Here is a 25,702-nt window from a genome sequence, read left to right as displayed (position 1 = left end):
ATACCATAAAAACTGAACACATACTTAGATACACACACACAAAAAAAAAGCCTCAACAGATACAAGAAGATTGAAATAACACCGAGCAACCTATCTGACCATCATGGATTAAAGCTGGAAATCAACAACAAAAACAACAGAAAGCTCACAAACTCATCGACATTACACAAGTCTCTACTAAGTAAAATATGGGTCATGATAGGAACTAAGAAAGAAATTAAAGACTTTCTAGAATTGAATAAAAATGAATACACAACTCACTCAAACTCATGGAATACAAAAAAGGCAATTCTTTTTTTTTTTTTTCTTCTTTTTTTTGGTTTTTCGAGACAGGGTTTCTCTGTGTGGCTTTGCGCCTTTCCTGGAACTCACTTGGTAGCCCAGGCTGGCCTCGAACTCACAGAGATCCGCCTGGCTCTGCCTCCCGAGTGCTGGGATTAAAGGCGTGCGCCACCACCGCCCGGCTAAAAAAGGCAATTCTAAGTAGCAAGTTCATAGCACAAAGTATCTACCCTAAAAAAATAAGATATTTCATAATACTAACTTTACAGCATGTATGAATGCTCTAGAACAAAGTGAAATAAATCACACACAATTAAAAAAGTATTCTGTCACTGGAAACTATCCGAATCTGTATTTTAAGTGACATTGGGCATAGAAAGTCCAACTTGGCAGGCAAACTCATGGAGAAATATTTACACTAACCAAGGATTTGTTAAAATAATTAAGCCAACAATTTCTCTAAGGGAAATTTCATGATGTCAACCTTTTCATCTAGCACTAAGTGTGGGGGGCATAGAGGTCTTTGTTCTCACAGACATGCACTAGAGAGGATCCTGGAATATTAAGCACACAGGGTTGTTCCTTCAAGGGAAGGAATGCAAAAAATGTTTTCTACCCAATGTGACCTTATATACTGAAAACTACTCCTTTAGAGGCATTCTAGAAACTTTGGCAGATCAGTCAGTTATTAGTCAAGAACAACAGCATCCACACTGGGCAATGTCTAGACGAGCCCCCCCCCCCGCCTCCAATGGTGTTGGAGGCCAACAGGATGCTTTAAAAATATTCATGTCTTAAATTGAACTGGTGAAGATACTTCTTGTGGCACTGTGCAGCCTTATATTATCTCAGGACTCGCCAAAATCTGCGGGGAAGAGATGTATTACAACAAAAGCAAGAAGTATTTACTCCTGTTCCTGACAAATCATCTGATAATTATAATGCAAGAGAGCATGACCAGCCCCTAATGTGGGTCATTAAGGGCATTTTAAACAGCATTTAGAACTGCAAGGGGAATCTGACAACCCCTGAATGGGGAAGAATTAAAACAAGTCCAACTCCTAGTACAGGACTATATGTCCTAGTTACAAGTCAGTCCTTGGAATTCCTATATTTTTGTAATTGATAGAAGGCAAAGAATAAATTTCAACAGTTGCATAAAGTCAGGGGCATAAATGCTACTGTGAAAACAAGCCTGTCAGCCAGGCCTCCCTCTGCTCCTAATATGATTCCTCAAGCACATTTCATTATTATACTTGACTTAAAAGATGGCTTTTTCTCTATCCCTTTACATCCTGATGATAAGGAACATTTTACATTCTCTGTTCCTACTTTTAAACAATCAACAGCAAATGACTCGATATCAATGGAAAGTTCTACCACAAGAGATGAAAATAGCACCAATATATGTCAACATTATGTACATGAAGCACCTAATCCAGTGCTGACCAAATTTCCCAAAGTTTTGGTCTTTCCTTATATGCATGACATTTTCTTCTCCTACACATCTAATGAATACTTAAATGAGTACTTAACTAAACTAAAGGGGCAAAATCTAAACATAGTTCTGGATAAAATATGAAAGTAATCACCTTATAATTAGTTAGAATAAATTATTACTCAACAATGAATTTGCCATCATCCTCTCTGTGCAAAACTTCCCAAACAATGTACTTTCACTTCCTTAAAAACAAAACAAAACAAACAAAAATCAAAAAACAAAACAAAAAAACAGGGCCATGTCAGTTAGGTATGTCCTACATATCTATCACTACTAAAGATTTAGCTCTGCTCTTTAATTTACTTTCTGGAGACTATCAGTTAAACTTTGTAAGACACATAACAGCCAAAGAGGAGTAAGTTATTAGTTTATTAAATAATGCTGCTGCTAAGGTGGTTGCTCCTTAAATTAATCCTGTACTTCCTTATCAATTACTTATCCTTCCCTCCTCATCATCATCTATTGGAATTACATCTCAATAAGATAATGGTATAATGTCATAATGCTCTGTAATGATCTCTAACTCTTTATCTAAAGTAAATTATAGACTTGATAAGGACACATCTTAAATAACTTACTGGCACAGAGCTTACAGAAATCACTGTGCCATTAAAAACGCAGATTTATTATTTCTTCCACACTGATAATAATTGGCAGGTAACAATAGAATGTTACTCGGGATTAATGATCATTATCCTAAAGATCTCTAAGATTGTTTTTGAAGGTACCCCATGGGTATTTCATAAAATTACATCTGAAAATCCTATAGAGATCATTTTTAATGCTTTTACAGATGGCTCTTCAAGTGGATAGGGAGCTTAGGTCTTATATATAAATTCCAAATCCTCCACAAAAAAGATTGTACTTACCCCTTGTTATACAGCTCAACAGTCTGAACTTGCTGTAATCAATCAGGTTTATTAGATGTTTCTCAGCATTGACTATTCTAATTGAATAGTCTACTCTACTATTGTGTTCAAATTGTTTCTCTTTTAGAAACTACAAGACTTAAACCGAACCCCACTACTAATGTTATTCCACAATTATTTCTCTCTTGAGCTGTCTATCCGACAAGGAACTCAATCTTTTTTCATAACTCATATCATGGTCATTCTAACTCGCCATGTCAGTTAACATTCGCTAATGTGCAAGCCGATACACTGGCCTCCTCCCCACCCCTAATATTTCCTTTTCAGGATGCTCAAAAATGTCATGAACTTCATCAAAAGGCAAAATCGTTACAATCTCTTGACCTCATGACAAATCATTTGACCCTGTCCTTCATTTTCTTCTTTCACCCCACTGCCCTCTGCTGGGAGAATGAATCCTCAAGAGTGAAAATTTAATGCCATTTGGCAAATAGATATTACTCATCTTTCAGAATTTGGGCATTTTAAATATGCTCATGTAATGGTTGATACTTTTTCTAACATGATTGATGTTTCTGCTCACAAGGATTAAACCACCTCAAGATCAATATATTATGGAATGACACCATCAAATAAACAAGGAATTTTCAAAGTAAAAAGGGGGCATATACACCCACCAAAATTCCTGCATACCATGCTACTTTTAGCCATGCTTAAGTTTTTCTTCACATTAAAGGATAATGCTTCTTCTGCTGTCCAAAAACAATTTGGAGACATGGCCTAAAATACATGTTAAATGAAAAGACCTAGAAACTAATCAATGGAAAGGGCCACATGTTCTTCTAGCATTAAGACAAGGTTATGCTTGTGTCCTTCCAGAAAATGAAGGAAGTCCCAGATGGCTCCTGCTCTGACGGACAAGAAGAGGACAGCATCCTGGAGACCAGATGAAACTGAAGTGTCTGAGGATAGATGACAAACCCATCAAGGGAAGTCCCAAGGGGAAGAATAAGCTGGTGGCTTGGGAAGATATCAAGACTTTAACTTTTCAAGCCAGGATCTTGGGGAGGCAACAAGAACACAAAACTACTGACCCCAAAATGATACTGTTTACTGACTACTACATGTTAATTCTCAGGCTGTCAATACAGAATCTAAATGCTTTCTGTCAGGGGGAGATAAAAGCTATGCCTGTAATATGAAACAGTAACATGTTGCCTTGCAACTCCAAGGATAGCTTTTATCCTTTGGGACTAGTTGTCTGGGCAAAAGATACTAAACAAATATTTAGTTACATGAATAGAAGATATTTTGGTTGGACTAATCTAGATGAACAATCTAAATTCTATACTACATATTTTAACATTTAAGTAACCTTCAGAAAGCTCCAATAGTAGAAATTACAGTTGTATAGAGATGAAGAAAGGAATATCTGATGTATTGCTTACTAAAGTTGATTTTACATAACCTAGAATAGCACTGTCTCTGACAATGGTTTAGAAAATAACCTCTGGCTTCATTTGACACATGGCAGTCAACAAGAACAATCTTTTTGTAGCAGGGAAAACCCATCTATTCCTGAACTCTTAAAGAAAACTTATATAGCACAGGCGTTGCTCATATGTGTTGTATACCAACAACAGGATGGAGCAGAGCCCAGCATACCCATACTCATAGGGCTTTCTCTGATACTCCTATCAATGGTGATTTTTGGTTTTGTCTTTTTTAAATGATACTGTTTATAATTCAAATGTAACTATAGTCCTCCTTACTATAGTTCCAACTCCAATCACATACTTCTGTATGGTAAACAACTGCTTTGGGAGTGGACTCTGTTTTGTTTTGTTTTGTTTTCAAAAATGTTACCTACACTGTCATTCCTGCAGGGTATAAAGGCTTATGTGGGATAGGCCACATTACATCCATTTTGCTCAGTGAATCCTTACAATTTATCAATAGAATTAAGAGTGCTCTCCCTGCAAATTGTGATGATTCTTTGCATCTATTGGATACTTTAATGGTTGCTGCCACAATGGCTTTTTTTTTTTACCAGTCCCAGGAGTGATTACCTGAATACAAAAAGAAATTTCAAAAGTGGCCTGTATGATTAGTAAAACTACTACTAATACTACAGCAAAAACATTAGCAGAATGAATCAAGAAGGACAAGCTGAGAAGCAAAGTTTCACAGAAATAGACAGATACACTAAAGATGATTTCCAGCTAAGCATAATCTTCGTTGTCAACAATTTCCTGGCATGTGTTGCTTTAATGTGTCAGATGTCTTGAAGACTATTGATGTTCAAATTGATGATCTGAATAAAGACATAAACAAAATTTCTTAAGTGACCTTGAGTGGCCACCATGGTTAAGATGGTTTTCCCCTTTCTTTTGTCCTCAACTAGATAGTCTTATAATTCTGTTATGCTTGCCTGCATTAGTTAGACTAGCCATGCAGGCAATGCATTCAACTGTGCTCTCTAAAACAGACACAATTTTCTCTTTAAAAAAAAATAATAATGGGAGAATCGTAGGGGCATGGAGATCTTCGTGCTCACAGACATCACTAGGGGAACATGGAATGTTAAGCACACAGGGTTGTTCCTTCAAGGGGAGAAATGCAAAACCAGTTTTCTGCCCAGAAGGTTGGAGCAGATATGATTTCTAGTTTGGTGACCTTTGTGCAATCTGTGTAGCTGGAACTTTCCAGTACTTGACCCTCGTCCAGACCCTTCTTGGAAACGTGTTTTTCTCAATTTATAGAGCCTATCTTTATGGAAGGTGATACATGTATTTTATAAAAAAAGTATCATGAAGTCACATGTGATCTATAGTTTACTTTCTTCCTTAAAGCATTTAGATATGTTTTGTTGTGCTGAGTTTAAATACTCCTAAAATAAACAACTCGGAGTCACACTCCCCAAGTTTGAACCAACATTGGCTTACTGAGTCATGTTACACCAAACTGCCTTCTTCTTTCCTATGGTTTATCTCTCTGCTGCCTGTGAAGGTTACAGAGACTACTACAACTTAGAAAATAAAAATAAGATCACACATGGAATCTAAACAGCAATTTAAAAATCACTGTTTTCAACAATTTACAACAGAAATTGAGATGTCATCCATACATTTGCAGTCTACAGAATAAGTTCATTTTATTGATAAGAACAAAATGATACTTTCCTTAAAAGAAAAGAGGTTGACTCTAAGAGTACTTCAAAGACGGAGACTTGCTCACAATGGCATGTTGAGCACATATATAAGCTCAAGTTCTCTTCCACTATGGTTTTGATTGACTGTCACTCATTTACCTAAGGCCCTTCTCATTTTATGGGTAGAATATCATAAACAAAATAGAGCTTTAAAAAAAATCAACTAAAGGCAGGCCAAACCAGCCCACTAGCCCTCAGACATCTCCTATTTACACAGTTCTGTCCCCACAGACCCAAACCATCACCCCTTCCCCCCTGCCTCCACCCACTCACCCCCATTGCTGTGTCCAAGCCCCCAACTCCAGTGGTGATCCCCTGCTCAAGTGCAGGTCAAGCCAGCCATAAGAACAGGAAGGCCACCTGCCCATGGGAATTCCCTATTCCCTTGATTCCTACAGACCCAATCCTATGCCATCCCTCCTCCACCATCCATACTCTATCTCCTTGTCCCCAGCCCCCAACTAGGGAGGACATCCCCTGTGCAAGTGCACGTCACACAAGCCACAAGAGCAGGTAGACTAACTCAGGTGGAGATTCACTGCTGGACCAGAGGCCAAACTAGTTACCAGAACTGCAGATAGGCCCACCCTCACATGGACCCCATCCCACTCTCTCGTTGCCTCCATGTCCCTATCCCCAGTACCTCTCCCTATCACCATGTCCCAGCCCCCAACTTAATGGAGACTCCCTGCTCCCTGCTTCACAAGAGGCCATGCTGGAAGAAGTCCAGCCCCAAACCCAGGCAGAGAACTCCAGCTCAACTACAGGCCACACATATCAGAAGATCAGAGAAGAAACAGAAACCAAGCAACAAAACACCCATGCAACAAAGACAAACTCAGAAATCAGCACCTAGACCTATAATCACACAACCCTGATGCCTAAACTCCAGCATAAGAACAAAATCAACAATAGTCAGGGTAATATGTCACCACCAGAGCCCAGCTATCCTACTACAAATAGCCCTGAATATTCCAAAATAGCTGAAGCACAAGAAAAAGACCTTAAAACCAAACTTATGAAGATTATAGAGGTCCTTAAAGAGGAAGTAAATAAACCCTTTAAAGAAAGTGAGAAAAAGGCAAATAAAAAAATGGAATTAATGAAAAGATTACTTAAAGAAAGCCACGAAAGAAAAGAAAAACAAACAGTTGAAGGAAATGAATAAAACTGTTCAAAATTTAAAATTTAAATAGAAGCATTAAAGGAAGCACAAAGAGAGGGAATTCTGGAATTAAAAAACCTAAGTACATGAACAAGAATTATAGAAGAAAGCTTCATCAACGGAATACAAGAGCTGAAAGATACGATAAAGACAATGTTAAATCTAAAAAATTCCTGATACAATACATCCAGGAAATCTGGGAAACTATGAAAAGGCCAAACCTAAGAATAATAGGAATGGGAAAAGAAGAAGAAACTCAGCTCAAAGGCCCAGAAAATATTTTCAACAAAGTCATACCAAAAAAACTTCCCTAACCTAAAAAAAGGAGCTGCCTGTAAAGGTACAAGAAGGATACAGAACACCAAACAGATGGGACCAGAAAAGAAAGTCCCTTTGCCACATAATAATCAAAACACTGAACATACAGAACAAAGAAAGAATATTAAAAGCTGCAGGGGGAAAAAGAACAAGTAACATATAAAGACAGACTTATTAGAATTACATCTGACTTCTCAATGGAGAATCTACAAGTCAGACAGGCTTAGACAGATGGAGAATCTACAAGTCAGATGGGCTTAGACAGATGTCTTGCACACTCTAAGAGAGCACAGGTGTCAGCCCAGACTACTATGCCCAGCAAAACTTTCAATCATCATAGACAGAGAAAACAAAATATTCCACGATAAAGTTAAATTTAAACAATATCTATCTACAAATTCAGCCCTATACAAAATACTAGAAGAAAAACCCCCAACCTAAGGAGATTAACAACATCCAGGAAAACACAGAAAATAAATAATCCCTCACCAGCAAAACCAAAAGAAAGGGAGTACACACACACACACACACACACACACACACACACACACACTACCACCACCACCACCACCAACAACAACAACAACAACAACAACAGCAAAATAATAGGAATTAACCATCATTGGTCACTGATACCTCTCAATGTCAATGGACTCAACTTCCTAATAAAAACACACAGACTAACAGAATAGATATGAAAACAGGATCCATCCTTCTGCTGCACACAAGAAACACACCTCAATATCAACGATAGATATTACCTCAGAGTAAAAGGTTAGAAAAAGATTTTCTAAGCAAATGGAACTAAGAAGCAAGCCATTCTCATATCTAACAATATAGACTTAAAATCAAAATTAATCAAAAGAGACAGGAAGGACACTTCATACTCATTAAAGGAAAAATCCACCAAGGTGACATCAATGTACCATTATTTGCAGAGGATATTATAGTATATATAGCAAACCCAAAAACTATACCACGGAACTCCTACAGCTGATAAACACCTTCAGTGGAGTAGCTAGATACAAGATTAAATGAAAAGACATTCAGTAGCCCTCCTATACACAAAGGACAAACAGACTGAGAAGGAAGAATAATACCCTTCACAATAGACACAAACAATATGAAATAGGTTGGGGTAACCCTAGCCAAGAAAGTAAAAGGCTTGTGTGACAAAAACTTCAAATCTTTGAAGAAAAAAAAATTGAAGAAGACATCAGAAGATGGAAAGATCTCACATGCTCATGGATCAGGATTAACATAGTAATAATGGCCATCTCACCAAAAGCAATCTACAGATACAATACAATCCCCATCAAAATTCCAATACCATTATTTACAGATGTTCAAAGAACAATACTCAACTTCATATGAAAACACGAAAGAAAGAAAAGAAAGAAAGAAAGAAAGAAAGAAAGAAAGAAAGAAAGAAAGAAAGAAAGAAAGAAAGGAAAGAAGGAAGGAAGGAAGGAAGGAAGGGAATAAATAAGGGTAGCTAAAACAATCCTGTACTATAAAGAACTGCAGGGGGTATTACCATCCCTATTTCAAGCTGTACTACAGAGCTATAGAAATAAAAACAACATTGTTTTGGCATAAGAACAGACATGTTGATCAATGGAATTGAATTGAAGACCCAGATATAAATCTATACACCTATGGATACCTGAATTTTGATAATGAAGCCAGAAATACGCAATGAAAAAGAGACAGCATCTTCAACAAATGGTGCTAGTCTAACTGGATATCAGCATGTAGAATATTGCAAATAGATCCATATCTATCACCCTGCAAAAAACTTAAATCCAAGTGGATCAAAGATCTCAACATAAAATCAAATACACTGAACATAAAAGAGGAGAAAGTGGGGAATAGCCTTGACACACTGGCACAGGAGATAACCTCCTGAACAGAATACTAATAACAAAGGCACCAAGATCAACAATTAACAAATGGGACCTCATGAAATTGAAAAGCTTCTGTAAGTCAAAGGACATTGTCAATAGGACAAATAGCAGCCTAAAGAATGGGAAAAGATTCTCATCAACTTCATGTCTGACAGAGGGCTAATATCCAAACTATATTAAAAAAAAAAACAAAACCTCAAGAAATTAGACATTAACAAACCAGGTAATCCAATTTTAAAAAATGGGGTACAGATCTAAACAGAGACTTCTCAACAGATTTAAACAGGAATCTCAAATGGCTGAGAAACACTTAAAGAAATGTTCAACATCCTTAGCCATGAAGGAAATGGAAAAGAAAACTATTTTGAGATTCCATCTTACAACTGTCAGAATGGCTAAGATCAAAAACATAAGTGCCAGCTCATGCTGGCAAGGATGTGGAGCAAGAGGAACATTCCTCCATTGCTGGGAATGCAAACTTGTAGAGTCACTATAGAAATCATTATCATGGTTCCTCAGAAAATTGGAAATTGATCTACGTCAAAATACAACCACACCACTCTTAGGCATATGCCCATAGGCTGTTCCATCCTACCACAAGGACATTACTCAACTATGTTCATAGTGGCTTTATTCATAATAGCCAGAAACTGGAAACAACCTAGATGGCACTCAACTGAAAAATTAATAAAGAAAATGTGGTACATTTATACAATGGAGTATTACTCAATTGTTTAAAAAAAATGACATCATGAAATTAGCAGGAAAATGAATAGAATTAGAAAAAAAATACTGAGTGAGTTAGCCCAGACCCAGAAAGACAAACATGGTATGTACTCACTTATAGGTAGATATTAGCTGTTAAGTAAAGAATAATCAGTCTACGATCCACAGACCCAGAGAGGCTAAGTATCAAGAAGGGCTCAAGGTAGGACACATGGATCCCTAGGAAGGAGAAATAGAATAGATTTTCCTGGTGGACTTTGGGGTTGGTAGAAATGGGAACAGGGAATGGAATCAGGTGAGGGTATGGGTGGAGAGAAAAAATAAGGCGAGAAATGACTGGATTTGGAGGGCATTTGAGAGTCGATGTGTAAACCTAGAGCAGTGGAAACTCCCAGGAAATTATGAGGGTGACCCTAGAAAGGACTCCTAGTAATGGAGACTACAGAATCCGAACCAGCCATCTCCTGTAACCAGGCAAGGCTTCCAGTAGTGGGTCTGGGACAGATCAACCCAGCCACAAAACCTTCGACCTACAATTTGTCCTGCCTGCAAGATATGCTGAGGTAATGGTTGTGCACAACTGTGAGAGTGGCCAAGCAATGATGGCCAGGTACTAGAGGCTGGATGGCCCACAGACCTAGAATAGAACCAAACAAGACTGGCAAAAAAAAAAAAAAAAAAAAAAAAAATATCAATGAAATGATTCCTAATGTGCTATACTCATAGATTGGTGCCTAGCCCAACTGTCATCAGAGAGGCTTCATCTAGCAACTGAGAGCAGATGCAGAAACTGATGGTCAAACATTAGGTGGAGCATGGGGAACCCCACAGACGAGGGGGAGGAAGAACAGTGGGAACAAGAGGGGTCAAGAACACCGTAAGAACAAGGCCCACAGAATCAACTAAGCAAGGTTCACAGGGGCTCACAGGACTAAAGCAGCAATCACAGAGCCTGCGTGGGTCTGTACTACGTCTTCAGCATTTATGTCATGGTTGTTAGCCTGGTGTTCTTGTGGGCCTCCTAACAGTAGGAATTGGGGTGTCTCTTACTCTTTTGCCTGCTCTTGGGATCCTTGACCTCCTACTGGGTTGCCTCATCTAGTCTTGACATGAAGGTTTGTGCTGAGTCTTACTGTAACTTGTTATGCCATATTCAGTTGATATCCCTGGGAGACCTGCTCTTTTCTGAAGGGAAACAGAGGAGTAGATCTGGGAGAGAGGGGAGATGGAGGTAGGGACTAGGATTGAAGAGGATAGGAGAGGAAACTGCTATTGGGATGTACGGTGTGAGAGAAGAATTATTTAAAAATACATTTAGTTGTGATTTATTTCCAAAAAAAAATCTACTCAAAGCAAAGTAAGAGTTATATTATAATAATACAATGTCAAAATGACCCAGTGTCCACCACAAAATCAGCATGAAGTGTGAAAAGTTGAAGGAATAATCTGGCAGAGGCAGGTTTTGTAAAGATAACAGCATGATCAACTCCCAATGCTAACACCAGAGTGCACATCAGCTTGCTGTTATAGAGTTCTTAGTGGTGAGGTTCATACTACGGAGAAATGGTATTAGTGTCTAGTTGATCATGTAGTATTTATTCCAGTGAGTATTAAAATTAAATAAAAATACTTTTTAAGAAAACATAATCTGAATATACCCATATTTAAGGAATTACTTATAAATTCAAAGTTAATCTCATAAAAACTGTGAACCCATTCTTTCCTAAAACCCAAACATCACCAAACAAATTATGTATCTAAGTATCTCCTTACTACACTGGAAATTGAAAATTCTAATACTCAGGAAAAAATGTGAGTAAATCTTTCTTTAAAAGGGTCCTTTTAGATGGAAATATTAATAGTATTTTCCTATTTTTAAAGGGGGAAGTAAAAATATAAATTTCATACAACCTTTACATAATTCATATATTCCAAATTATCCAGTTGTACAAAGATCCTAAAAACACCATTTGGCACATGAAACTTTTGAATGATGGCAAGAAATGCCTCAAACTGTGACTGCCAGGGGGGCAGTCTGGAAGCAAATGTACTTGGGACTCATGAAGGTCCCTTTGCCATGGGAACAGGATTATGTGAAAACACAACAGAATTGAGTACAGCTTTCTGAATTGAATCTGTACATTCTTTCCCATTCTTCTAAGTTGAGGAGCTTTTTTTTTTTTTTTTTTTTTTTTGGCAATTGTCAGTTCTGTGTGTCACTGAGGAAACCATTACAAACCCTTTACAGTGTGTGGGTCATCCAAGTGCAATGAGTCTTAGAGTGTTCCGCCATGTGGGCAACTGTCAGCACAGTTTGGCCAGCAGATGAATTTATAAGACAGTATCACTCTGAAATCAGTCTGCAGAAACACATGGCATACTAGAAGATTCCCAAGGAAGTTTGACTGAATAAGCTTGTCAATGTTTCAAACTGCATCCTTAGCTGACCTTAGCACAGAAAGTTTTACCTCATTTAAATATCCAAAAATCTCTCTCAAGCAAGCCAGGCATGAATAAATGTATGGACAAATAAACAATGAATAAATGACAGGACAGCCATTTAAACTGCAGTGTGACGGCTGAAGGCAGTTTGTCCAGGAACTCAACACTCTTCTGAATTCCTGGGTATTTTTATGCTGTTTAATCACTATTAAAAATCAGCTGAAGCCAGGCATGGTGGTGCTCACCTTTAATCCCACCACTCAGGAGGCAGAAGCAGGTGGTTCTCTGTGAGTTTAAGGCCAGCCTGGACTACAGAGTGAGTTCCAGAACAGCCAGGGATATTACACAGAGAAACCCTGTCTTGAAAAACCAAAACTAAAAACAAAAACAAAGCAAACAAAACATCAGTTGAAAAGATAGTGCTCAAGGCCTTGGTTTTGATAAAGAGTGATTAATTTCAGGATGGAAAACAAGGCATTTTTCAGGATTACTGCTGTCTTCAATCCTTATACACAGCAAGCAAACAGTAAATGACGAAAGTCATGAGGAATGAAAGGCTTTACTTCAGAGAATCAGCAAAACCTGACTCACTACCAAGCAGCCAGGGCAAGTCCTCCAGCTTGGCATCTGCTGAACCCCAGCCTCTCACCACAGCACAGGTACCAAAAGCTTCTCACAAGCTCGGCATACATCATCACAGAATATCACTACTTGTTTAAAACAAATGCCTGTTGAATAGGAAATATTATTCCTCTTAATTTGCTCTATTCCACTTCTTAATACAAGAAAAAACAGGCAGCAGTTTTAATATGTTTAGAATCATCTGATTGAGCTTGAACCACAGAAAAAAACACAATTAATAAAACTGTAGCTGTCAGTTCAGATCTCCTTCACCTATTTTTAAGTTATTATTTTAATAACTGTAACATAATGAAAAATATGAATTGACAGCTAATGTGAATATGTATCTTCTAAACTGAAATTACAGAAACCAGTCATTCTACATTATTCCCCACAATAACACATATTTGAAAATAATAATTTTATTTATTTCTTCAGATAGTTCTCAGATTGATAAAAATCTCCTTTACTCTTCTGAGTTTAAAACGTTGCTTTACAAGTGTTTAAAAATTGGATTTAGCTAAAAAAAAAAAAAAAAAACAACAACACCAAATTCTTCAGTACTATCAATGAACCTAATGAAGTAAGTTTCCCCTTTCTTAAGATCTCATATGATTAACAAACCAACGGTGACAGCAAATTCAATGTCTAACTAATTTGGGTAAGATGTAAAGATAGTAAGGACAGCCTTTATCAAAGTAGCCAGAACCTTAGTCAGAACTGTGCAGAAAGTGAGCCAACCAGCAGATGCATGTGTCTAGAGGGCATGTGATCTCTGGAAATTTGGACACATAGTTATCTCTACTTCATTATTTTTAAGTATGACAATATAATGTTTCCTTAGTTATTAATTATATATATGTATATATGTATTACTACACTTAACTATGTTGTTTTAAAATTTCAAATATAAGGGTCTGAAGAGATGACTCAATGATTAAAAGCACTGGCTGCTCTTCCAGAGGACTCAGGTTCAATTCCCAGCACCCACATGGCAGCTCACAATTGTCTATAATTCCAGTTCCAGGGGATCTGAAACCCTCACACAGACACACATGCAGGCAAAGTACAAAGACACATAAAATAAAAAATTAAAAAGCATTAAAACAATAATAATAAAATAAAATAAATTTTCAAATATACTCTAAAAAAACAGTTATTAAATAGGCAAAGGTAAATTCATTGCTTTCTTTCTAAAATTCTATATTTTCCCATATTTATTTTGAGCAAACAAGGCTGCAATGGTCTAAAACTCTTTATCTCAATATTTCAAAACTGTTCATTTAAAATGATTTAAATATTGAAGAGTAAATACATTTCCTGATATTTCCTTTCCAGTGTATAAGAAGAACTATGTCATAAACTTGAAGTGTGAAGCTTGTGAGCTGCTGAGATGGCTCCGTAGGTAGAAGTACTTGCTAACAAAGCCGAGGCCTGAGTTCATCCCCAGAGCCTTGTGAAAGGAGAGAACTGGCTCCTGAAAATTGTCCTCTGACCCTCACAAGTGTGATGCAGTACATACACACACAGAGAAACACATACTCATGCACACATATGCACACACACATACACACGGACACTCATGTACTCACATGCACACAAACACACATACACACGGACACACTCACGTACGCATATGCACACATGCACACACATGCATGCACACATATAGAAATCACACACACAGAAACACATTTTACATATGATTTCTTTTTTTTAACTGAAGTATATTAACGGGGATACTAAATAATTTCTTGGTATTTATTTGAGACGTGCTCCAAGAATCATAGCCCTGCTACTTAAATGTGAAACAAAATTCATCAATAAAAACAAATTGTGGAAAGGTTTACTTACTGAGACATCTTTCAGTTCTTTCTCAAGGGAGAAATGGCAGGACTCTTTAGAAAAGATGAACCTGTATGTGTCTGCTGTTCCTGATCCTGACATCAATGCTTTTCTCAGTTCCTCAACATATTTTTCTTTCTCCATAGCCATGTCATCAGCTTCTTGGGAAATCTCCGATTCAGAAACTATGCAAAAGATTAATAAAAGTGATGAAATAAAAAGTTTCTATTAGAAAATATGTATTTATCTGTTACTACTACTTTATCAAATATAACAGGAATTTGAAAAAATAATAATAAAGTCAAAATGTTTCCCTGTGGCTTTTTTAAGTCCCTCTAGTGCTATTCACCCCTCTCCTCTCTCTCCTGTCCCTCATTCTCTCCCTTCCCTAGTGAACCAGCTCTGCATTTCCCCTTGGCCCTTTGGAAGCACTCATGTCCTTCAATCTCATTTCCAAAGCTCTTTCTCTTCCTCTCCCATCATTACACCCTATACTTTCCCAACTTCTGTAGTTATGCCAGAGTTGGTACTCAAATCCAAGTATCCAGCACTAGGAACCGTGTGTGTGTGTGTGTGTGTGTGTGTGTGTGTGTGTGTGTGTGTGTTTGTGTTTGTGTTTAATGGATGCATGCCACATGGGTGATAATGCTCCCTGCAGGAACCATAGATTAATTAACCAATGTACCAGGCAAGGAAAACATACAAGCTATTGGACAATGGTCCTAGAGAGCCACCAAAAAATATGAGATCCTTCCACTGGCCTTGGCTACACCTCTACAACTTCAGAGGAAGATGCTATTTCTAAGACAGCATACACTTCCAACACAGACCTGGAGGAACTGGCCCAGTACTGACCTTGAAGCTTCCCCTCTGTGATTAGCACTCATGGTATCAGAAAGTGCCATGCACTCTGACAACAGACAAATGTAATCAATAGGTCTACGCAACTAAAAAGCCTGCCAAGCAAAACAATAATTGGCCTGCCAAGATATCCCTAAAGGTGCAACAGTGCCATTTTTATCTTGGGGATAACCAATAGCCATCTAATTAGATTTAAGCTGTACTCAGTAGGAAGGAACCGATGCCTGGTACTGTAAAATGGCCAACTATCAATGCCTGGCAAAGACACAAGCCCTAGGGTAGGACTAACCACTACTGTTTTCCTAAATCAATATAGCTTCTAACTGTACATGAAATGCCTTTTCTTATTCCCAAAGATGAGTAGAGTTCTCAGCCCCCCCAAAAGAAGCTTGGTTTTGCAATGAACAGTGGCTACTACAAAGATCCACAACTAGCAAAGCTGCAGGGAATGAGTGTCTTCAGAGTCCTCAGCCCCATGTGGTACATCTACAGCAGGAAACGCCAAGAATGAAAGGGGAAAAGACTGAGAGAGAACGGATACTGGGACATCTGCTATGAGAAGACCTTCCAGACAAAAATATGGCGGCCTAAATAAAATCTGAATAATGACCACACCAATTGTACTCTGGGCAGAATCAGTCTTAAGTAAAGACTGATGCTTGCCTTTCTTGGAGTCCCTGTAGGATTTACCAGTTCTGGAGTTACTTTTACATTTTTTCTTTATATGCTTTTTTTTTATATATAAATAAGAGCTAAATTTTCAGCCATCGTCTATAAAGAAAACAAGGCTAGAGAAGTAAACTTCAACAACCCATTCATTCTGTGCAAGTGCATGTGCCCTATGCACATGTGAGGCCACCGGGTACACTTGCTGTCCTCATCATTCTCCAGCTAGTCTCTGAGACAGGCTCTATCACTGAACCTATAGCTCACCATTTAAGCCTGACTCACAAAAAATCCTCCTATCTATCACTGAGTATTAGGGTTACCGATGTGTGAGGCTACACATGGATTTTCCACATGGGTGATAAGGCCCATGCCTCAAATCCTCATGAGAAAGCAACAGGTACTTTACCTGTTGACGCAGGTCCCAGGGCTGAGGGAAGTGTTTTTCAAACGGTGAAACCTTGATGATTTTTTTTTTTTTTTTGTACTCTAACAAATAAAATTTGCCTGAATATCAGAGGACAGAGCCAGCCACTAGATTAAACATAGAGGTCAGGCAGTGGTGGCACACACCCTTAATCCCAGCACTTGTGATCTCATGCCTTTGCTCCCAGTATTTGAAGCACACACACCATTAATCCCAGCACTAGGAAAATTAAGACAGGAAATGATATGGCTGGGCAGAGAAAGGCATATAAGGTGGGAGGAGACAGAAACTCAGTCTTTTTGGCTGAGGACTCAGGGGCATTCAGTCTGAGGATTCATGGAAACAGGATCTTCCCCTTTCAGGTGAGGAGTAAGTGAGGTAAGAAGTGGCTGTGGCTTGTTTCCTCTGATCTTTCAGCATTTACCGCAATATCTGGCTCTGGGTTTTTATTATAAGACCAATTACAATTTATGCAACAAGTTTCATTAACAGGAAAATACTTTCAGTTGTTTCTCATAATGCCTGGTATAATTCTAGTGACTTAAGAGTCCTGGAGACTCAACTTCTGCCCACTCAGGCATCATAATTATAGTCACATTTATGTCGAGTTCTGATATTCTTTTTCAAGATTTATTTTTATTTGTGTGTGTGCATGTGTATAAGCTACAATTTGCAAGTATCCATTTGGAAACTGCCTTAGCCTTATAAATGCAAGAAATAAATCTGTGTGCCAATATACTCAACCTTCAATCTGTTGTAATGTTTTAATTAATATATTTTGAAGTTAAAATACAATTACATTATGCACTTCCTTCTCTTTCCTCTCTCCAACACCTCCCATATACCCCTTCTCTCAAATTCATAGCCTCGTTTTCTTTAATTGCTGTCACACACGTGCACGTGTGCGCACACACACACACACACACGAGCGCACATTCGAGCACTTTTAAATATATAAATACAAGTTCTTCAGTCTGTATAATGTTATTTGCACGTAAATGATTTTGGGGCTGGCTACTCAGTATTAGGTAACCAAATGCAGTGATATACCTCGAGGAGCATATTTCGTGCTCTCATCATCCCTTAGTTGCCTGTAGTTCTTCGTCTAGGATTGAGAGCCAGTGGAACTTGTTAAGTTTAATACGATTACATGAAAACGTAAAGGAGAAAAATAAAAACCATGCAGCAAAACATATTAAGTTACAAATATTCTAACGATTGTCATCTCAACAAATAGTGCTTAGGAAACCTGACATTCAGAGGTATAAATGTGAAACTAGATTCCTCTCTCTCTCCCCCAACAACAAAGATATATTCAAAATGGAACAAAAAAATGAAACTGCTAGAGGAATGCATAGAGAAAACACTTCAAAATAGAGGCTTAAAAAATAGGGCTCCAATGGATCAAGACACAACTGCAAGAATTGGGAGGAAGTACACAAAGTTACAAAGCTACATAGAAAAGAAATGGTCAGAAAATTTGGGAGAATGCGAGAAAGTTTTGCAAGCAATTCATCTCACAGAGAATTAGTATCCAGAAAATATAATGAACTAAGAAAAATCAACACTGAAATAATAACCTAATCAATGTGCAAATGAGCTGGACAGTACTCATGTAAACTAATGAGAGAAAATGCTCAATTCTTATTCATAAAGATAATTAAAATCAAAACTACCATTAATTTCTACCCCATAGTCAGAATGGCTAGCATCAAGAAAACAAAAACAACAAAAGTTGGTGAAGATGCAGCAAATGGAAGGTGTCCATGGTAGTCTGCCCAGTACCTAGCATGCATATGCGGCGTACTAACTAGACTCAGGAAATTATTGATAATGATAATAAAAAAGGCCATAAGAGGAGAAGGTATTGGGCTATAGATTACCATTCAAATTTGAACAGAGGTAGTTGGGAAAATGAATGATCAAAATACACTTCTAAGTTATGAAATTTTCAAAAACATTGATTAAAATAAAAAAAGAAGAAACCTTTAAACACTGTTGGAAGGATGGTAAAATAGTGAGTCCCCTCTGGAATTCAGTAAAAAACTTCCCCCAAAACTCCAAATAGAATAGATCATTTTACAACACTCATAGGTAAATATGCAAACACAGTCTGTATAAAATAGGAATATCTTCATATCGTGTAGTTACTATTCACAATAGCCACAAGAATCAGCCTGACTGCCTATCAATGAATCAGTAGGTAAATGAAATATGGTAAATATACATAACCGAGTAAAATTAATAAAACAGGAGAGCAAACAATAAAGAGAAATAAGCTAAACTCAGAACTGCATGTATTCATTCATATGTAAAATCTTTTTTTTAAAGTGTTTTGGGAGGAAGAGGGAGAACACAAACATCAGAAAGGGAAAAAAATAAGAAAATGAAGGCATATAGAATCAAAATCCATTGTACACATGTATGAAAACTCCATGATAAAGATTTTGGTACAAGTAATATGCCAATAAAAAAATTGGAAAATTTAAAAGTATGCTAAATTTCATTAAAAAGAAAGTATATCGATCTTGAAATATTTAATATATTTTATTAATTCATGTATTAAAATTGCTTAAGGAACAAATACCATGTAACAGATTATTCTATACATGAACACAAAGATTAAACAAACATACAAAAAAAATTGCTGACCATATGGAATTCACCTTCAAGTGTTTATATCTGAGCTAATGCTCTCAATCTCATCTAATAATTTCCTACATACCATGTCCTGTGAATTCTGTACATAACAGGAAGAACTTAACTTTTGAGAGAAAAAAGAAAGACAGAATCCTTCTCTTTACACTTCTCCTTTAAAATTTATATAAACACTGGGGAGGTGAGCATGTAATCCCACCCTTGGCTTATGATGGCTGCTCAAAAGGAGTAGGTTTACTTTAATCATGTGACCATGGGTGTTTCATCTAGGCCGAGATCTATAATTAAAAAAATAAGTTGATGAAATGATTCCATCAATATTCTGCTATACTCAGATTGGTGCCACTAAAGCCAACAGTTAATGGGAAGACATGCAGAGACCCACAGCCCAATATTGGATGGAGAGAGAGCCCAAACTGAAACTCTCTATTTGGTCCCTCTCCGTGGAGCTTAGGGAATTTCATGGAAGAAGGGAGGAATGTCTTTAGGAGCCAGAGAGGTCATGAACACAAGGATAACACAGCCCACAGACATTAACTAAGCAGGGCTCATAGGAGCTCACATAGACTCAACAGCAATCACAGAGTCTGCACCAGACTGTAGCAGGTCTTCTGTATACAAGTTATTAGCTTGGTGTTTTATGGGACTCCTAACAGTGGAAGTGGGAATTATCTCTGACTCTTCAGTCTGCCCTTGGGACCCTTTTCTTCCTACTGGGTTGCTTTTCCCATCCTTGATGTGAGGGTTTGTGCCTAGTTTCATTGCATCTTGTTAAGCCATGTTTTGTGAAGGAAAACAAAGGAGGAGTGGATGGGGGGGGAGGGGATGGGAGGAGGAGTGGAAGGAGAGGAAAGTGCAATTGGGATGTGTTGAAAACACCAGATGATTGATTGATTGATTGATTGATAGATAGATAGACAGATAGATAAATGGAAAATAGGATCCATTCCCAAGAGCAGTTGACCAACATAAACTGGACTATATAGTTTATAAAAAGAAGGATAAAAAGAAAAATAACAGTGTTGGGTAGGTAAGGAGATCAAGGTAGATTTCACAGAAGTTGGGGGAAAGGTGTGAAAATGACCAAAAAATATTGTGTAAAATTTTCAACAAATTAATAAAAATATTATCTAAAACTAATAAATAAGTAAACAAATATTAAAAATTAAGGAAAACTTAACTTCATGGTTCCTACCTGACCATAATGAAATAAAGTTTAAAATCAACAGAAAATGAATCCTAGTAATTACAAAGTCATAAGGTTAAAAAACTCATTACTGAGTGATAAAGTGGTCAAATATGAAATCAAGATAGAAATGTTAAAAGTGCCAGGTATTACAAGACAATGAAAGTCTAAAACAGCAAGGCCTCTGTGATACATTGAAAGAAGTCATATGAGAGAAAATATAGCTCTGAGTTCCCATATTTAAAATCAGAAAAATACATATAAATGACTTGATACAACTAAAGAATTTATAAAAACAAGAACAAAACAAACCAAGTCCAATAGATAGAAAGAAATAAAAATCAAAGCCTTGATTAATGAAATAGAAACAAAGAATACAATACAAAAATGCGAACAATCTAAAGAACTGGTTCTTTAAAAATAAAACACAATCAAAGACCCTTGGTCCAAGTAACCAAACAAAGAAGGAGATGACACAAATTAACAGAATCAGAAATGAACAAAGAAACATGACAATGGACACCAATGAAATTCAGAATAGCATAAGGGAATATTTTACAAACCATACTCCATTAAGTTAGAAAAATCTAAAAGAACTGGGCAATTTTATATTCAGGAAAATTACTAAAGTTAAACCAACAAGAGGAAAACAACTTAAATAAACCCATAACTGTAGTCAGTAGTTTCTCTGTGTCTACCCGGTCCCATGGTCCCACCGATGCTTATAAAAAAGAAAAAAAACATTCAGAGGCTTAATATTATTTATAACTGCTTGGTCATTAGCTTAGGCTTATTACTGACTAGCTCTTACACTTAAATTAACCCATAATTCTTATAATGTTTAGCCATGTGGCTTGGTAACTTTTCTCAGTTCTTCCTTGTCATCTTGCTTCCTCTGTGTCTGGCTGGCAAATGACTTCTCTTATCTGCCTCTCCTTTCTTCTTCTAGTCTGTCCCCTTAGATTTACCATCTGCCTCTAACCTGCCTTGCTATAATAGGCCAAATCAGCTTATTTATTAACCAGTCAGAGCAACACATATTCACAGCATACATAAAAACATCCCACAACATTTCCCCTTTTCTGTCTGATCAAAAAGGAAGATTTTAACTTTAACATAGTAAAATTACATATAATAGAACAATTATCAAGCAAGAATTACAGTTACAGTATCTAGTCTATTTTCATTTGACAAAATTAAGGAATATATTCTATCTATCCTATATTTGTGAGTTTAAAGTTTCATATCTAATTTATCTTTTATCATGACTAAGGAAAACTATAATCATAACTAGTCTTCAAACCCATCATAGACCCTAGAAGGATACAATATTACCTAAGTAAACAGGAAGAGCATTGTAAGCAACTTCCAAAAATCTAGAATAACAGAGACAGCTGGCTGCCTGGACAGTCACCCAAAGTTCCTCTATAAAACTGGGGCATCTACCTTCAGCATATAGGCCTAGAGTCTCTCAGGTGCTTCTCTGGGTCCTGTAGAATGTCTGGCAGTCTCCTCTGTGAAGCAGGGCACCATTTGTAGTCAGAACTTTTTATGTGTCCTGCCTAGTCCACAGCCACTCGGTCCCAAGTAAACACATAGAGGCTTATATTATTTACAAACTGTAGAGTCTACGGTACGCCTCTTGCTAGCTAGCTCTTCTTTCTTAAATAAACCCATAACTATTAATCTACGTATTGCCAATTTTCCTGGCTTTACCTATGTCCCATTACATGTTGCTCCTTGGGAAACTGGCTCAAGTCTCTTCCTTTCTGCCTTTTTACTTCCTGTCTATCTGCTTGTATTTCCTATCTCCCTCTAAGCTGGCTTGCCATAGGTCAATATGGCTTTATTTATCAACCAATCATAGCAACACAGTATACAGAAATCCATCCCACAGCACTTCCCCTTTTCTGTATAATCAAAAAGTAAGGTTTTAACTTTAACATAGTAAAATTACATATAATAGAACAGTTATCAAGCAGGAATTACTATTATAATATCTAGTCCATCCGAATTTGGCCAAATTAAAGAAAATATTCTATCTATCCTATATTTATGAGTCTAAAGTTTCATATCTAATTTATCTTTTATCATTAAAGTTTCATATCTAATTTATTTTTTATCACAACCAAGGAAAATTATAACAATCTAGTCTTTAACTACATCAAAGACCTAAGAAGGATATAATATTACCTAAGTAAACAGGAAGTACATTGTAATCAACTACTAAAAATCTAGAATGACAGAGACAGCTGGCTGCCTGGACAGTCACTGAAGTTCCTCTGTAACGTTGGGGCATTCTTCTTCAGCCTATAGGCCTAGAGTCTCTCAGGTGCTTCTCTGGGTCCTTAGAATGACTGGCAATTTCTTCTGCAAAGCAGGAACCTGAAGGACCATCTTGCCTTGCAAAGTTCAGAGGTCACCTTCCTATGGGTCCTCATGCCCAGGTTATATAACATCTTGTCAAGCAGTCCAGGCAAGAACAGTTTCTTGCCCAAATGGCCATTTTGTGCCAAGAAGAAGAAAAACTCCATATAGAGTGTCTTCAATCCCCATCTTACTCTTTTAAGTAAATGAGTGCTACCAGGAGCAGATGTGTCTCACTGTCCAGAAACGTCTAAGATTTTAAAACATTTTAAATGCCATATTCTGTAGGTCTTTGAAGTGTTTGAAGATCACCTACCTAATTCAATTATATTTATGTATACCTAGAAAACTTTACCAACATGACTACAAGTGTGATTATCATAGATGACTAATTATTCATCTGTATTTCTTAATTATGCATTGCAATTTCAAATGAGCTACACAAACATACCTTAAACAAGAGTAGAAATATACAAACAGTATGACAAAATTAACTTCAAATTTGTATCAATAAACTAAAATCCATAACAATGTAAAACATTTTAAACAAGTTGTTACTCATTATATATCATATCTATAATATGCACATTTCTTCTTTAGAAAGAGATTGCATTTATAACCAAACCCCTTTAAATAAAAGTAAATATTTACAAACAATATTTTGGGAATTTGGGTGCAGCTTCTCCTACTACTTCCTGCTGACAGGGGGCACTGGTAATCTTATGTGGGTCCTAAGAAAATTAAGAATTATAGTTAAATCTTGGCTGTAGCATCTGTGAGGATGGATTGTCTCAGCCAGTTGCTTTGAAGCTGATTTTGGATGTTGGATGATCTGGGCCATGGTGTCATTAGAGACCTTTCAGGGAGTCTTGGCTGATCAAACCATATTAGCCTGGAAGCAATCCACAGGTTCTTATCTTCTGTGAAAACAAAAGCAGAACCTCCTTTCCAAAGCAACATATCCTTAGACACAAACTTTGAAGTCAAGATACCTTTAAAATGTATATATTGATTTAATTCAGCAGCCTTTCTAATCAAATGTCTTTCTGCAGTTCAAAGTCCCAAGGACAACACAATCCAGATTCTCTGTGTAATATCCATCTTTACATGGCTTATTTTTATATTACTTTTGCTGTCTCTTTAAAGACTTTATTTTTTAAAATTATTTCTTTATATAACTCTATATTCATTTTCCTCTCTCTTCAGAGCCCACATACATTTTTACACACATTGTAAACTGTTTAGGGTTTATTCCATCTGATCTGTCTTATTGTGAATCTATTGCTTTAAACTACAGTGGCTAGTACTAAAGAGGCAGGCTTGGCTGCTGACTCTGCCCAACTCAGTTCCCAACATAGCGGAGGTAATTCACCATCGGTCCTGGGATCCATGCTCTCTACTGACTCTGGGAGGCAATGGGTCCGTGCCTCCATCCAGCAGCATATAGCCCAGAAATCTCTTCTTTTTTTTTTTTTCTTACTTTTTTTTTCTGTACTAGCAAAAACTAAATCCACCACTCAGTGTGCTGTGGGGCTTGGAGGCACCACTGTGTACTGTGGTGGGAATCTGGCAAGCTCCTTAGCATATGAAGGCTGGTGGCCAGCTCCACCTCACAGGCAGCTGTTGGGAGATGAGTCTCTTTGCTGCTACTGGCATGAGACTGTGAAGCTTAGTTTGGCTCCGTTTCTGTGCACTCAGAATCTTTAAGCTTTCTTAGGTCTATGTGGATCAATGCTCAACAGTGAGTGTCAAATGTACCTGGAAGGTTTCTCTGGTCCTGCCAAGCCCCTGCAGTCCCGCAGCCTGGTCCACACAAGACAAAGGACTACTGATCCTTGCCAAGACAAGTGTAGTTGCAGCTTTGGCAACAGGCATCCTCTGAGGCCAGGGCAATATGGCACCATTGCTGAAGTGGCTTTGCAATCTGGAAAAGGTACAGTTCCCCTTTCTTCAAAAGCAGCTAACAGGCAGTGGGCCAATGGTGCCTGGTGTGTAGTGGAAAAGTAGCTGGAGCAGTTATTCTTGGAGAAGTAACTAGGCTGATGTAGTTGAATCTTTCAATGGTAGACTGGTATTTAATAAAGGAGATGAAGCCACCCACAAGCTGAGAAGAATGGGAAGCCAAATTCCAAAAACACCAGCAATTTCCAGAATTTAAAATCATGAATCATGACATGACACTGGCAGAATTCAAGTTTATCTGGTACATGGAATACTCGCATGGAACGTGGGGTTGATAGCCTGCTTCATAAATAAGTCTGTCAGATATGCTAAGCCTGTAGGCCAAAGATGATGCCCCAACATTGCAGATACCTTGGGGCCTGTCCAAGCAGCTGGCTGTTTCTGTCATAACTCACAATTTTTGGAAGTCACTTGTTTGCACTTCCTATTTTACTACGCAATATTATTTCCTTCTCAGGTCTCTGAGGGAGTTGAAGATTAGACAGTTGTTACAGTTTTCCTTGTTAACAAATTCAGAAAAGAAACTCACTAAGAGGTGTAAAGTGTACAAATTTGAAAGACATCATAAGATAGATTTCTGTTGGTAATACAAGTTAGGATAGAAAGTGAATTAGGTATATTTTTAGACTCACCAAAATAGGATAGATAACGGAATATTTTTGCTAAATTTGTCAAATACAAATGGACT

At 37.4% G+C, this 25,702-nt stretch overlaps 1 protein-coding gene across 2 annotated transcripts in view; it reads right to left on the bottom strand.

Moving 5' to 3' along the window:
* Positions 1 to 25,702, bottom strand: part of Xrcc4 (X-ray repair cross complementing 4) — a 296,572-nt gene that overhangs the window by 190,925 nt on the left and 79,945 nt on the right. For both annotated transcript variants that reach the window (XM_059276447.1, XM_059276448.1), the window contains exon 3: positions 14,897 to 15,072. In XM_059276447.1, the coding sequence (XP_059132430.1) occupies positions 14,897 to 15,072 (176 nt within the window). The remainder of the gene's footprint in view (positions 1 to 14,896; positions 15,073 to 25,702) is intronic.

This window comes from Peromyscus eremicus, chromosome 11, assembly GCF_949786415.1.
Source record: "Peromyscus eremicus chromosome 11, PerEre_H2_v1, whole genome shotgun sequence".
NCBI classification, from domain to species: domain Eukaryota; kingdom Metazoa; phylum Chordata; class Mammalia; order Rodentia; family Cricetidae; genus Peromyscus; species Peromyscus eremicus.
This window is presented reverse-complemented; position numbering and strand designations above follow the sequence as displayed.